This window comes from Syngnathoides biaculeatus, chromosome 19 (assembly GCF_019802595.1).
Source record: "Syngnathoides biaculeatus isolate LvHL_M chromosome 19, ASM1980259v1, whole genome shotgun sequence".
Taxonomy (NCBI): domain Eukaryota; kingdom Metazoa; phylum Chordata; class Actinopteri; order Syngnathiformes; family Syngnathidae; genus Syngnathoides; species Syngnathoides biaculeatus.
Window position 1 is genome coordinate 5,825,635 of NC_084658.1, and position 16,530 is coordinate 5,842,164.

The following is a 16,530-nucleotide window of genomic DNA, read 5'->3' on the forward strand; positions in this document are numbered from 1 at the left end:
GAAAAAAATTAATTCTGAAATATCTGACTTTTTCAGGAAGGCAAGAAAAGAGTATAAACAAGTAATGTGGCAACAACATTTCACTGTTGTTGGAAGATCATAGCAAAGACCCCTCTTGCACTTTTCGTAAGCACACAGTTTGCACAGATGCTATTCATACCACCCTATGATATACAATATAGGAATTGGTATTACTAAATTATGTAGTCAGCTATTCATTTCTTTGGCTTTTTGACTCGAGAACAGCATTTCTCAGCATTCACGTGTAATCACTAATTTGTATTTGGTACAATACATTACCTGAATGGACTGTTTGTAGTTCTGACTCCCGGGCCTGCTCTCATTGGATGAATCTCTCTTGCTTTTACGGCGCCGCCGTGACCTTCTGACCGGGTCATTTTGCCTTTCTTCCGCCTCGCTGCTGTCACCCATTACCTGCAAACGTGGATGTTGGTTAAATAAGTTATTTACAGGCCGGTATTTGGTAGGTTAAAGCTTGACTCAATTTACTGGAAAGGGTAAATGCAGAGTTTGTACTACAGTTACACAAAAACAATTGACAAGCATATAAATGAGATCCAATGCAGATAATGCTCAATTTAGTTGGAGAGGTATTAATTCAACCATTTACATTAAAACAATATTGACTGCACTTTGCAATGGCATGCAAGTACCATGTCGTACTCAGAGGTGCTTCTCATAATCTGGTTACTTTAGGTAGTAGCAATAAGAGTAGCATCTCTGAGTACGATGTAATCCAAGTTGAGACCACTGCAAAGTACATCTATAACATTTTTTGTACTGCATCAGAAATTGGGCAGGCATACCTAGTACGACTGATAGTGAAAGTGTTTTTTTGTTTTTTTTTAACAATTTTCATAATCTAAAATATATAATAACGTGAAGGCAACACACCTGGGGGTTAAAGTTCACATCCAGCGCCCCTGAGAGAAGCGGATATGGAGAGAGGTTTTGGTGTAGGTTTTGGTGGTAGAGTGGTTGGTGGTAAGGGTGAAGATGCGTGTCTGACAGTCCTTTCTTCCTAAGCAGACCTTGAGGCGGTTTCTGGGGACACGAGGACCGCGCCGATGACGCCTCTGAGTCAGAATTGAGAGTCTCCGTGTTGGTATACTGGCCAGAGGAAGGTGAGGTCACGGGCAGATGCTGCGTATATGTCCATTCGGGGTCATGCTGGGAGTCCGTGTAGTAGGTCTCATCGGACAGTTTACGGCGGAACTGTTGCAATGCTGCTCCCCAGCTGCCTTGGTCGCCCTCCTCAGAGTCAGAACCCATTTCGTCGTAGGCAGAGATGACGCCGGACTCCTTCTCCAAGACGCTGAACACCAGGCTCTTCCTCTTGGTGAGGAGGCTGGGACGAGACAGTTGAGAGCTGTGGAGAGCGAGCCAGTTGCCGTCTGGACTTTGGAGGACTGAAGATGCACCTGGTTAAGTAAGACAAATCATGTTTAATTACAAAAAACTTTCAAAGAAACTAACATTTGCAACACTATACATTTGTTTTCCATTTCCTTAGAAATGCATCGTAGATGAACAAAACGGAGCACCCAGTGGCTCATCTTTTCTCCTATGAAAGGCAGTTGAAGAAAAAAAAACAAAAAACACATGGGACACCCTTTGGCCCCCTCCCCAAAAAGTCAAATAATCAAATGAAATACCATTTTGACCCAAGTAAAGTAAATCATTAATAGATGACAAAATAGTTTAAGGTAAAAAACCAAAAGGATCACAGAAAATCTAAAACTCAAATGAAACACGAGTGGGATGGGATGAATGTAAAAAAAGTAGCTTTGCATCAACAGAACCCACTTACCCCTAGGGGCAGTCTTACTCGAGTTTGCAAACCATTTTTATTTCAACATTTCGATTTTAACATTAGTTGTGTATCCTTTTACTGAGCATTCTTACTCTTTAAAGACAGAAGAGGATTGTGGAACACGTTGTGTTCAATTCACAAATAAAGACGTGTTCTCAAAAAAAAAAAAAAAAAAAAAAACACTACCTGTATTTTGCACACCGAATAAATGCGTTAATCATCTGTAACCTAGTGCGATACAAGAAATAAACTGTCATTACTGGAATTGTCCAGACGGTCGACGCTCTTCCAGGTAGGCAGGGACGTGGCTTTAGCCTCCCTCTTCAGAGAGGAGTACTCTTGTAGGCTACCACCCGCGCCGACAGCCTCGTCTTGAGGAATTTTCTCGGGAGAGTCGTCACTGGTGAGGGAGAAGGCTGAGCGTGAGCGCTGAAAACACACACACACACACACACACACACACACACACACACACACACACACACACGGCAAGAAATGTACATAAAGGAGCATATCATGGACTAATCCCAATAGATCCACTTGATAGTTCTGTTTTAAACCACTAAGGAGAAACCTGAGCTGAAAATGTAATCAGTAGGTGGCGCTAGAGGAAAGTCAATGAAAAGCTAATATTGAGGAAAGAGGTTCAGTAATTGTTGATGGATGCAACGCTGACATATCCTCGAGCACAGGCCACATGGAGCCCAGTGTGTATTTGCATGCCAGTGTGTGTCTAATTGAGTGTGTTTGAAGGGAAGCTGATAAACAGAGGCTGTCCCGTGGCGGGCTGAGCTGCCGAGGAAGGATCCAAACGCATTCCACGGAACTTTGATCTCGACACTGTAAAACAGCAGGAAACGAAGCAGGGAGACGCTGGGAGCTCAGCTTTGATACTTTGCTCGAGCACAGGATGATGACAAATGTCACTGATGACAAAAAAAAAAAAAAGTCCCTGCCGGCGAAGTTGTGTGACTAACAGTTGATGTGTAACTGATGAATAGAAATATGCAGCACATACTTTATCAATTTCGTTGTCTGCAAAGATAATTTGGTGTTTTTATTTTTTATGAGAACTTATTTAGAACATATATAAAGTGAATACAACAGGTATTGAACACTTAGCACGTAGCTTCATTTTGTTTCTACCCTCAATTCTCATTCTTTACGGGTCTGTCACAAAATCATCCAGACAATAAATGAACAACAAAGTCACACACAGTCTTTTTCCACTTCGAATGTTGGCTGTATGGTGCGTTTGTGCGGTGCCGTTGACTAACCGAGAGGCTGAAGGATGACTTGAGTGCGTCCGAAGGTCCTTGTGAAGACGTCTGGGGTTGTGAGGGTGAGGCTTGTTCACTGGTCTGAATCAGGGACTGAGGCTGAGGCCAGACAAAGTCATACTCTGTCTGCATCTCTGAGCGCTTCCTCCTCTGGATGATCTTATGAAAACCAGGCAGTAAAAAAAAAAAAAAAAAAAAGTTTAACATTATTGTACATATTTACTCCACAAGACATAATTGACAACTGAATTCTAAGTAAGACTACTGCAGCAATTCCGTAGGTCAACAAACCAATAAACAACTGAGACAAGATATAAATATTTAAGCTTTAATTGCTCGATTTTGAATGGATTTGAATCCTGAATGTGATACGCAACTGCAATCCAATCATTTTCACATGAGCAAAAGTATTGGAACATGTGATACTGTAGGTGTGATTTGTCCTATCCAACTGTGTCTTATTACAGTGAATATTCAAACAATAAATAGTACTGTTTCAGATTTGAATTTGTCCCTGTGAAGATTACATTTATAATTGGAGTATAGTAGGAGTAACCAACGTGAAACCAAACAGCTACGGTGGGGAAAAAAATGTAACCTCACGGAAAATAAAAAATTAATCAAAGTCAACTATTTGGAATGCCCTAACGGAGAAATAAACCACTGACACATTGTCAGCAATTAAAAGCCAAAAACAATGTTATGACATCACGCAACAACCTCAAAAGGGCAGGAATGAAAGTATCACATTATAATATTTAGAGGAGACTATGAACCAAAGTACAGTGGCTACAATAAAAATATGCAAACCACACATTATCTCGAATAAAAGAAAGGCAAGGATGAAATCTGTTGATAAGCAAAGAAATCAGCCTAAAAAAAAAAAGTACTGTACTGTAGTAGGTTATTGAACTGATGAGGCAAATATTTCCCAAATTGACAGAAGGAGAAATATTTGGAGAAAGAATCTGGTCACGATACCAAACATCCAAGGTCATCCAGGCACGTGTTCATTCATCTTGATGGATAATGTATCACAATGACAGCAGCACAATTAACTTAAAGGTCTACCAACATGTATGGCATGATTTTTAGAATTTTTTCAATTTAAAAAAGGCAGCCGGAATGGACCCATCCCTTTTTTTTTTTCCCCCCACCACACGGCATGATGTTGTCGTATATGAATTTTGGTATCTCCCGCCATGAAAATCCTCTCGGGGCATTCGTTTTGGAGAAGAAGCAGGAAGTGAATTTTTTTTCCCCCCCAGACGCCCACACTGGCGGGTTCGTGTGTTTATACCAGATTTACTGGTGGGAAAGTAGCTGTTTTTTTTTTTTGTTAACCAAAATTTCGTCTCATTGTATTGCTGGATATTGCTTGAACACTCAGGACGATGGATTCACTCTTCACACTTTTCCAAAAGACACGGTTAATCGGTAAAAATGAATTGCACAAGTGCAAAGGACGAGAGCTTTGTGGGTTCCAAATGCTAGGTAGGTGTATATACAGTTTAAATATTAAGAGATTAAAAAAAAGTAAGTGGGTTTGGTGGAGATTGGGTGGGGGACTGACGACGTAACCCTCTCAGAAGTAACAAAAGATCCGCGTCATAGTAACTTAAAGTACGTAAGTCAGGGGGGCTAAATGAGTCGTTGCTCGCGGCTGCGCCGTCGTTGTCGCCTACTCGGAGGTGGATCGGCCGGGGAGGTGGTTTGGCTTCGTGCGGGAGGAGAAAGGAGCTCCCTGCCCCACCAGCCAGTTACTTAGCCTGGCATTGGTCCTCCTGAGTATGCTACATACTGTCATATATAGTTTCGGGGAGTCTGTTGTTAGTTAGAAGTGATCATCATATCATCTAAATTTGGTTTGAAATGATAGGGTAATATTGCCCCGGTCATGTCACTCGAGTGAGAGATGTTCTCTTCTTCGAAAAGAGCTTTCCATGTAAGAAGGGGCATCGGAAAAATCCAAAAATCTCTGTTGTTCGTCTCCCATAGCAGGTGGCACAGCGTCTTTTCAATGGCAACTGTCCCAGTGTGACAGCTGTAAATGTAAATTTATAAATGTAAATGACATGGCAGGCAATATGGCTACCACTGGGATGTTGAGTGAAACTTCCGCAACTTTGCGCATGACACGCTCCGCTAATTTTTTTTTCATATAGACATTGAAGTGAATAATAATATATGTAATTTTCAAAACAATCAATTTTACAAATGTATATAGGGATGTCGGTAGACCTTTAAAGTTTAAAGAAAAGTACAGCCAGTCTGATTGGAAGATCTTTATCAAGCAGCAAGTTTGTCTTGAAACACATTGTTCAATGATGCAAAAAGTGGAAGATTTCAGACTATCCAAGTTGATCTTTAGACTTATACTTTATAGAGAATGCATTATACCTGTTACAAAATTAACTACTGGTAAAAGGATTCAACACCCACCACCCAAACAAAAACTAAAATAAGCTCCAGTGAAACAAAAAGGAGCAAGGATTTAAAACCAAATAACTTATTCACTTCTATCTTTTTTTTTTTAAACCATGTTTCAATACTCACCTAAAACGTGTTCTTTTTCAAAGAATACCATCTTCTTACTTGAATCAGATACAGGTATGAATACCTGGAAATAAAAGCTAAACTATTGTTCTCTTGTCTTTGACATTTTTTCAGTGTAAAGCAAAAACGAATGAATGGGCCGCAACAGTTCCAATTTTTTGAGATGGGAGCGTAATGTATAAGTTTGGGTAGAAGGCAATTTTATGTATTATATTTATATTCTACACAGTGAATTTACATTTTAACACAAGCGTGTGTTGCTTCTCTACCTGTTAGGGCGTTAATAAACATGAGGAAATCAACCAAGTCAAATACCTTTTGTACAATGGTTGTGGCAAGTTCTTCTATGAGCTCTTCTTTGTGATCCCGCAGATACCTAGCCTCATTTTGCTTCTCCTATATAAACACACATACAAGTATGGACACTCATTAAGAACAACAACACGCATGCTGTTTTGAAAACATTGTGTTGACAAGACAATAAGGCTCAGCTATGAAATAACACAGTTCGAAATCCACTGATTGAATCACTCGGTGTTCAACCGTACTGTAGGATTACAGAGTTTACTGATGTCCCTAATGTCATGTGGACTGAATGTGTACAGTAAGTGTGATTATAAAGTGATGGCTAACCACAAAGGCATCCTTGCAGTGATTGCAAGACTGGAAAATACTCAGCTAAGCGAGAGCGACAGAAGGGCGAGAGGACAGAAGGGAGTCAAGACCGAAGGTCTCACCAAACTGTCGCTGAACTCCTCTGCTTTGGCAATGGCTTCCTCTATGGCTTCCTCAGCAACGCGCAAGGCAACAGTGAGTGTCTCAGCCATGCTGTGTCCTGATATGACATACAAGATAAGTACACCTAGATTAGTGATGCCCAACTAGGATGCAGCGTACCGAGAGAGATCACCACGGGTGTCGCAGGAAATGATCAATTTTGAGTTATTTTGATGAAAAATTAATATTTATTGTAAGTATGTTTGTTCAGCTATCTATGCTAGCTACATATAGCGAGAGGAAGAACAAATGCTCCTCCATTAGTAGGTAACACAAACTCGTGGACTTGCTGGTATTCATTAAAAATATATAAGTCTATGATTCTTGTTAAAATACATTTGTGTCTCAAAACATCTTTCCTTATTGAAATCAATGACATGAAAAAATGGAAATATAGCAATTATAACATACTTTATTCAGACAGTAATTAGAGACGTTTTTGTCACATTTTCACCTTCAAATGTGAGTGCCTTGGCCTCCTGGGGCCAGTGTAAGACAGACACCTATACAGTGCTCTTCATTGAGAGGTCAGTCTCCTCTCAGCTAAGCAGTATGACACTGATATTGGTCCTTCACAAAAGATTATAAGCAATACATGTCTGTCTGTGTTTGAGCAACATTTGCGTTCAGGTATTTGTTTCTGAAGAGCGTAATAACGCCACCAAATAGATGTTGTTAGCCAGTGTACCTATGACATTTTCCATTGTATGTTAGCATTCAGGCAACTGAAAGTGTGTGTGACTGCTTTAAATACATAACGTGAAAATCTCTCTTTTATGCTTAGCTTGACAGAAGTCTTTAATCAAGAGTGCCGATAAACAGGTTGAATCCTCTTTTTGGATGAATATAAAATATCTGACAAACTGTAATAGAAAAAAAAAGGAGTGTATCAAGAAGGCAGTGTCTTCACCTTCACTCTGTTTGTAGAAGACCGAGTCACTGCCACATATGCTGCCATCGTTGTCATTGCCGAAACTTCCCTCGTGGATGCTGCTTTCTAACGGGAAAGAGACGTAGAATTTGCAAGTCCAACTTCCAATCTAACACCTTGTCACAGTAATGCAAACACTGTTTAGATTTAAGTCCACTATAATATTGCATGCACACAATGCCACAAATCCTGCCAGCCCCTCGTACTCCTCAACTGTATTCCTAATTACATTTTTATTATCTTAACAAAATGGCAATGATAATTCAACACTCAAACAGTCACTCATACAATTCAGGGCAGGTCTCTGAAGGAGCAGAGCAGCTATATTTATGTATAAGGCTCTAGGAAAATTCAGGAGATATTCATGTGACCTAAATGCAAATGTTGTGATCACAAATTTATTAACAGGGTTCCTGAAAAATTAAATGTGAATAACAAACAGGTTCTTACATTGTTCTGAGCCTTTAAAACATTCCTTTAGGGGATCATTACCTCCAGCTTGTTCCCATATTCTACAGTCTTTTCAACCATACGGGTGTAGAAATAAATATTACAAATGGATGTGCAATTTTAGAAGCATATCTGAATCAGCCACGGTGAATTATGTGTTCACTATTTCACCTCATACTCTCAAACCTAAATAAGAATTCCAGAGCAAACACAGTGAGCCATAATTGAGTCATTGTTACAAACCAAAACGTTTTTCAATTTTTTTGGGTGGGATGCAGGTGGGGGGAGGTGACACTATTGCATGGTTTTGGTAGGATTTTGCCTTTCCGCAGTCAGAAACACTTAATGGCCTCTGCCCAAACAAACTGTCACCCAGGCAGGAAGGTGAGCCAAACTTCAACATTGTGTTGCCATTTCATGAGAGATCAGTTTACTCAAAAGTGTTCATCTCAGAACCTTGTCCCATCGTTGCTTGTCTGAATCTGTGACCAGTTCTTTTAAGGTTGACGAGGAAGTGGTTGCATACAAACGTGCTAAAATAAGACCATAATAGTCTATGTGGGGGCATGTGTGTGTGCTTCCATTAGCATTTACTGTAGCTCTACACTCTTTGTACAGCCCCTGATTTGTGATATCCCTCTTAAGGTATATCATACCATTCCCATTGTCCATGGTGTTTTCCTGGGAGATACAAATTACTGTTTGGAAAAAAAAAAAGTGGGGTGTGGGGTCGCAGGAATTTTTCTTTGAGGAACAAAGTGTTATTGTTGTTAAAGGGCCAGCTACTGTACCAAAGTACAACTTTACAAGACTGCAACTATAAACTGCTGCTTCAAATGAGGAGACATTTATTGATAATTAATCAGAATATAATTATATTTCATTCTAACAGTAAGGACATTTATAGTAAACTGTAGGGCAATATTATGTATATGAGATTTAGTGTACTGAATCACTCAGATTTTAATTGTCTTGCTCTGTGGCCATTTCGCAGGAACAGCATGAAGGTTCTTGGTTCAAATTTGACCCTGGGCATGTTAAACTAGTCAAAAGTGTCAGCAACATGGGGCGCGCGTGTGTGTGTGTGTGTGGGGGGGGGGGTCCTAATAATAGTAAAATAATGAGTCTGAGCTTATCTGAGCCTTAGCTCATATAAGATGGCCTGACGCAAAGTCAAAAGGTAAGCTGTGGGCCGACTGACCTTTCAAATTGGTTTTTGTGAATCATATAAATGTTCTAGGTACATTTTTATATCTGTAAAGTTCAAAAGCAAGGGTATGTGAGGGGGTGGTATTTGTACCCGTGGAATGGGAAACATAAATGTATGGGTGAAACGTACATGCAGGTTTGGGAGCAACACATGCTACATGTGTGCCTTTGTAATAAATGAGTGTGGATAGGAGATTGGTCTCCCACCAAACCAGGGGCGTCATGTACAAAAGGTGCGCACGCACAAAAACGTGCTGTACGTTCTTTTACACTGCAACATTTAGATGTATCAGGATTGAAATGAGCATGGAAATGTGCTGTCCCTCACGCCAATCTCATGGATGGCGTCCACACATTTCTGCAGTTGTTGATGATATCTGTAATGCTTTCCTAGCATTAACATAAATCTGCATATCAGAAACAATTGGCAATGAACAATTCATATCCGGCAACATTTTATTTCAACAGTCAAATAGAGACAATGACTGAGAAATCTCGAAATGAATCACTGATATTTGTGAGGACACCTATTAATTGATTAAGGCAATCAAGTATTCCACCTATTGTCCTCACAATTCCGTCATGACTCCAAAACAAGAATTAAAAAAGTAAACTAAAAAATAGAATATATCCATTGGTTGCACCTGATTAAAATGTTAAAATTACATTTATGTCACTGTAACATTTTAATCACACGCAAATGATACATATTCAAATTAAGTAAATCTTTAGGAGTCTTTTTTATTATTTTCTTTTTTAAAATCAGTCTGTAAGGGTGCCACAGCAGCCGGTTGTCAGAGGATAATTGTGTTATTGTATGGACATTTGTTATAAAATACATGGCATTAACCTTGTAGGGTGATCAGAGTCAGCCATGTCACCACCAGCACCACCACCCCTGAGAGAGCAGTGATTGCAGCAACTCTTTTTATTTACATTTCGCACAACGTCCCAACTTTATTTGTATTGGTTTGTGTTATGTCAATGCCGAGTCCTGTGCATGGTGTTCAGTGCTGTTTAAATACACAACTATATTACAAAAGGCATCTGCCTTTTGTTATTATAGCCCTTAGGTGCGTCCAAACACTGTGGATATTGAGTATTATATGAAGAGAAAATAAATACAAAATGAGCGTGAACTTCCCTTCATGCTAAAGTACCCGAGGCGCTGCTAGCGTTTAGATCAGGCAGAAGAAAGCGGAAAAAGTCCAGACGCATTTCTTTCAATTACAGTGGAGCATCTGCCAGCAAATGTCTCATTAACAATGCTTTTCACAACAAGGGCTGGAACTTACAGGATTTCAACAATAGACGAGGAAAGTAAGGAAGCCTCCATGCAGAACTATATTAGTTTTCCGCTAAACTTTATCATACTGAGAGGTGCTCTATTATTTTACTACTACTTTTTCTTTCGGCTTGTCCCATTAGGGGTCGCCACAGTGTGTCATCTTATTCCATCTCAGCCTATCTCGTGCATTCTCCTCTCCAACACCCACTGTCCTCATGTCCTCCCTCACAACATCCATCAACCTTTTCTTTGGTCTTCCTCTCACTCTTTTGCCTGGCAGCTCCATCCTCAACCCTTCTAGTAATATTCTCACTCTCTCGTCTCTGAACATGTCCAAACCATCGAAGTCTACTCTCTCTAACCTTGTTTCCAAAACATCCAACTTTGGCTGTATTTCTAATGAGCTCATTTCTAATCCTATCCATCCTGCTAACTCTGAGCGAGAACCTCAACATCTTCATTTCTCCCACCTCCAGTTCTGCTTCCCGTTGTTTCTTCAGTGCCACCATCTCTAATCCGTACATCATAGCCGGCCTCACCACTGTTTTATAAACTTTGCCCTTCATCCTAGCGGAGACTCTTCTGACACATAGAACAACAGACACCTTCCGCCAAGTGTTCCACCGCACGTGTACCCGTTTCTTCACTTCTTTACCACACTTCCATTGGTCTCTGTTGTTGACCCCAAGTATTTGAAATCATCCACCATTGCAATCTCTTCTCCCTAGAACTTCACTCCTCCTCCTCCACCCCTCACATTCACGCACATATATTCTGTTTTACTTTGGCTAATCTTCATTCCTCTCCTTCCCAGTGCATGTCTCCATCTTTCTAACGGTTCCGCCGCCTGCTCTCTGCTTTCACTGCAGATCACAATATCATCTCCAAAGATCATAGTCCAAGGGGATTCCAGTCTAACCTAATCTGTCAGCCTATCCATTACTATTGCAAACAGGAAGGGGCTCAGCGCAGATCCCTGATGCAGTCCCATCTCCACCTTAAATTCTTCTGACACACCAGCGGCATACCTCATCGCTGTTCTGCTGCCCTCATACATGTCCTGTCCTATTCTAACATATTTCTCCGCCACACCAGACTTGCGCATGCAGTACCACAATTCCTCTCTTGGTACTCTGACATGGGCTTTCTCTAGGTCTACAAAGACACGATGTAGCTCCTTCTGTCCTTCTCTGTACTTTTCCATGAGCATCCTCAAGGCAAATAATGCATCTGTGGTACTCATTCTATGCATGAAACCGTACTTCTTCTTCTTCTTCTTTTCCTTTCGGCTTGTCCCGTTAGGGGTCGCCACAGCGTGTCATCTTTTGCCATCTTAGCCTATCTCCTGCATCTTCCTCTCTAACCCCAACTGCCCTCATGTCTTCCCTCACCACATCCATAAACCTTCTCTTTGGTCTTCCTCTCGCTCTTTTGCCTGGGAGCTCCATCCTCAGCATCCTTCTACCAATATACTCACTCTCTCGCCTCTGAACATGTCCAAACCATCGAAGTCTGCTCTCTCGAATCTTGTCTCCAAAATCCAGCTTTGGCTGTCCCTCTAATGAGCTCATTTCTAATCCTATCCAACCTGGTCACTCCGAGCGAGAACCTCAACATCTTCATTTCTGCCACCTCCAGTTCAGCTTCCTGTTGTTTCTTCAGTGCCACCGTCTCTAATCCGTACATCATGGCCGGCCTCACCACTGTTTTGTAAACTTTGCCCTTCATCCTAGCAGACACTCTTCTGTCACATAACACACCAGACACCTTTCGCCAGCTGTTCCAACCTGCTTGGACCCGTTTCTTCACTTCCTGACCACACTCTCCATTGCTCTGTATTGTTGACCCCAAGTATTTGAAGTCGTCCACCCTCGCTATCTCTTCTCCCTGTAGCCTCACTCTTCCCCCTCTACTTTTCTCATTCACGCACATATATTCTGTTTTACTTCGGCTAATCTTCATTCCTCTACTTTCCAGTGCATGTCTCCATCTTTCCAATTGTTCCTCTGCATGCTCCCTGCTTTCACTGCATATGACAATATCATCTGCGAACATCATGGTCCAAGGGGATTCCAGTCTAACCTCATCTGTCAGCCTATCCATTACCACTGCAAACAGGAAGGGGCTCAGAGCTGATCCCTGATGCAGTCCCACCTCCACCTTAAATTCCTCTGTCACACCTAAGGCACACCTCACCATTGTTCTGCTGCCATCATACATGTCCTGTACTATTTTAACATACTTCTCTGCCACACCAGACTTACGCATGCAGTACCACAGTTCCTCTCTTGGTACTCTGTCATAGGCTTTCTCTAGATCCACAAAGACACAATGTAGCTCCTTCTGACCTTCTCTGTACTTTTCCACGAGCATCCTCAAGGCAAATAATGCATCTCTGTGGTACTCTTTCTAGGCATGAAACCATACTGTTGCTCGCAGATACTTACTTCTGTCCTGAGTCTAGCCTCCACTACTCTTTCCCATAACTTCATTGTGTGGCTCATCAACTTTATTCGTCTATAGTTCCCACAGCTCTGAACATCCCCTTTGTTCTTAAAAATGGGAACTAGAACACTTTTCCTCCATTCTTCAGGCATCTTTTCGCCCGCTAGTATTCTGTTGAATAAGTTGGTCAAAAACTCCACAGCCATCTCTCCAAATTGCTTCCATACCTCTACCGGTATGTCATCAGGACCAACTGCCTTCCCATTTTTCATCCTTTGTAATGCCTTTCTGACTTCCCCCTTAGTAATCATTTCCACTCCCTGGTCCTTCACTCTTGCCTCTTCAACTCTTCCTTCTCTCTCATTTTCTTCATTCATCAACTTTTCAAAGTATTCTTTCCATCTATTTAGCACACTACCGGCACCAGTCAACACATTTCCATCTCTATCCTTAATCACCCTAACCTTCTGCACATCCTTCCCATCTCTATCCCTCTGTCTGGCCAACCTGTAGAGATCCTTTTCTCCTTCTTTCGTGTCCAACCTGGTGTACATGTCTTCATATGCCTCTTGTTTAGCCTTTGCCACCTCTACCTTTGCCCTACGTCGCATCTCGATGTACTCCTTTCGCCTCTCCTCAGTCCTCTCAGTATCCCACTTCTTCTTCGCTAATCTCTTTCCTTGTATGACTCCCTGTATTATGGGGTTCCACCACCAAGTCTCCTTCTCCCCTTTCCTACCAGATGACACACCAAGTACTCTCCTGCCTGTCTCTCTGATCACCTTGGCTGTCGTCGTCCAGTCTTCCGGGAGCTTCGGTTGTCCATCGAGAGCCTGTCTCACCTCTTTCCGGAAGGCCGCACAACATTCTTCCTTTCTCAGCTTCCACCACCTGGTTCTCTGCTCTACCTTGGTCTTCTTAATCTTCCTACCCACCACCAGAATCATCCTACATACTACCATCCTATGCTGTCGAGCTACACTCTCCCCTACCACTACTTTACAGTCAGTAACCTCCTTCAGATTACATCGTCTGCACAAAATATAATCTACCTGCGTGGTTCTACCTCCGCTCTTGTAGGTCACTATATGTTCCTCCCTCTTCTGGAAATAAGTGTTCACTACAGCCATCTCCATTCTTTTTGCAAAGTCCACCACCATCTGCCCTTCAAAGTTCCTTTCCTGGATGCCGTACTTACCCATCACTTCTTCATCGCCCCTGTTTCCTTTACCAATATGTCCATTACAATCTGCACCAATCACAACTCTCTCGCTGTCTGGGATGCTCAGAACTACTTCATCTAGTTCCTTCCAGAATTTCTCTTTCAACTCTAGGTCACATCCTACCTGTGGTGCATAGCCGCTAACCACATTATACATAACACCCTCAATTTCAAATTTTAGTCTCATCACTCGATCTGATACTCTTTTCACCTCCAAGACATTCTTAGCCAGCTCTTCCTTTAAAATAACCCCTACTCCATTTCTCTTCCCATCTACTCTGTGGTAGAATAATTTAAACCCTGCTCCCAAACTTCTAGCCTTACTACCTTTCCACCTGCTCTCTTGGATGCACAGAATATCAACCTTTCTCCTAATCATCATGTCAACCAACTCCTGAGCTTTTCCTGTCATAGTCCCAACATTCAAAGTCCCTACACTCAGTTGTAGGCTCTGTGCATTCCTCTTTTTCTTCTGACGCTGGATCCGGTTTCCTCCTCTTCTTTGTCTTCGACCCACAGTAGCTGAATTTCCACCGACGCCCTGCAGGTTAGCAGTGCCGGGGGCGGGCGTTGTTAACCCGGGCCACGACTGATCCGGTATGGGATTCTTTAGATGAACGCTCATATTTGTTTGGCACAGTTTTTACGCCGGATGCCCTTCCTGACGCAACCCTCTGCATTTATCCGGGCTTGGGACCGGCCTACAGATTGCACTGGTTTGTGCCCCCATAGGGCTGCATTGTGCATGAAACCGTACTGTTGCTCGCAAATACTTCTGTCCTGAGTCTAGCCTCCACTACTCTTTCCCATAACTTCATTGTGTGGCTCATCATCTTTATTCCTCTAATTGCTCTATTATTTTACTGATTTTATGAAATTGAACTAGGTAATCACAAAAAGAGAAACAACATTGTGATCCACTGCAGTTCCATAATGGGGACAATTATAAACAAGCAGTCATTGACATTCGTGCAAAACGGAATGTTTACAATGGTTCTTGTACAATAATGGCCATCATATATTTTGGAATGGTGTATGTGATATTCACATTTACAGGGGACAATAATGGCTTACAAACACAATGAGCAAAATACTTTCATGTTAGATGGTAGTCATTAACGTGATTATGGTCAAAAGGATGGCGGGAGTCAGGCCTATCAACCCAACACATGACAACAAAACATGGTTCTTGAAATGTTGGGTTTATCCTTCACTTACTGGCTGGGAATGAGTTGAGTAACTCGCAACATGTGTAATTCATCCTGACAGCGACCGTCAAGTCAGAGTAAAATCTGCCTCATCTGACGAAGGTCAGAGTTTCAGTTCACTCTCCTCTTATGTTCATATGTCCGCAAATGCGGGAGAGCAGACTTTTTGTCCAATTACTGCACCAACTGTCACTTTTACTGCAGACATCCAAGACAGTGACTGTAGGCTTCTATTTAACATTCTGCCCATCATGCATGATATTCTGAGGAACAAAGCTTTCAGTTGAATGCACAGACATGAGAAATGATGACTTCCTTCTCAATGTTTCAGCATCTCCCGTCCAATGAAACAATCATGTCAAGCCCTTTCTTTCACTTCCTTCTCATATAATTGTGACATAATTGAGAATGGAAATGTGACTTTGCTTGCTAGTTTCCTTCCTTTTTTGATCTTTTTTCCACCTTGCACAGTATTACTCACAATGCAAGTGATTTAAAGGAGCTACAAGTTTTCTTGCCTCGGTTTGTAGTACAGGAGTCAGTATTTCACTTCAAATGACGTAGCCAAAATTAAATTCAAAAGGAAGTTGAAAGTGAAAATTTTGAGAGTGGAGACTATGAAACATATGATGTGGTAAAGAATTTCCAGTGATATACAGAAATCTCCCCCTTTTTTTTTCTATATTTATTACCAGGTCGCTTGAAAACTGAGAAATGTGTGATTGTAGCACAATTTTCATTTTTACTGACTTTTTTAATTCACAGTAGATAAGTACAATATGCTAATGATGGTTTGGCTTATGCTATTATACATAATAAGTACCCTACATGTACTTGGTTTAAAATAAACTTGTCATAAGTAATATTCTCAGGTTTTTGGCATCGGCAATACATTGTTTTGGAATTCACAACTCTCCAAAATAATGAAAGCGCAGCATGATTCCACACCCCTGCTTCCTTGCTGTTTTTGTCTATATTTACAAACTGAGAAAAGCACATTTTTTTTTTAGGTGATAGTAAATTTGGACAATTCCCAAGTTTTTAAATCCCTACTGGAGGTGGAGGAAGTGGAAAGCCACCCACAGATGTTTGCCACGAATGGAGAACAAACAAATGTTAAGAAAAAAAGTGGGACAACGATAATCCCTATTTGAAACAAATGTGATTTGACGGGAAGAAAAAAAATCCTTCCTGCGTGTTACACTTAGACTCATCGCCCTTGCATCTCATGGCAACCCAAATAAAAGTGGTGCAATATGAGCAAATATGCATCTACAGAAGCTGATACATCTACTTTTTTTTTTTAAAGATATGCTAAAACAAAGAGGAA

General features: G+C 41.3%; 1 protein-coding gene across 3 annotated transcripts in view; it reads right to left on the minus strand.

The window, feature by feature from the left end:
- Positions 1 to 16,530, minus strand: part of myripb (myosin VIIA and Rab interacting protein b) — a 96,036-nt gene that overhangs the window by 14,090 nt on the left and 65,416 nt on the right. For all 3 annotated transcript variants that reach the window (XM_061804777.1, XM_061804776.1, XM_061804778.1), the window contains 7 exons: positions 7,358 to 7,444; positions 6,408 to 6,505; positions 5,986 to 6,066; positions 3,112 to 3,273; positions 2,095 to 2,263; positions 916 to 1,442; positions 301 to 435 (listed from right to left, as the gene is read on the minus strand). In XM_061804777.1, coding sequence (XP_061660761.1) covers positions 301 to 435; positions 916 to 1,442; positions 2,095 to 2,263; positions 3,112 to 3,273; positions 5,986 to 6,066; positions 6,408 to 6,505; positions 7,358 to 7,444 — 1,259 coding nt within the window. The remainder of the gene's footprint in view (positions 1 to 300; positions 436 to 915; positions 1,443 to 2,094; positions 2,264 to 3,111; positions 3,274 to 5,985; positions 6,067 to 6,407; positions 6,506 to 7,357; positions 7,445 to 16,530) is intronic.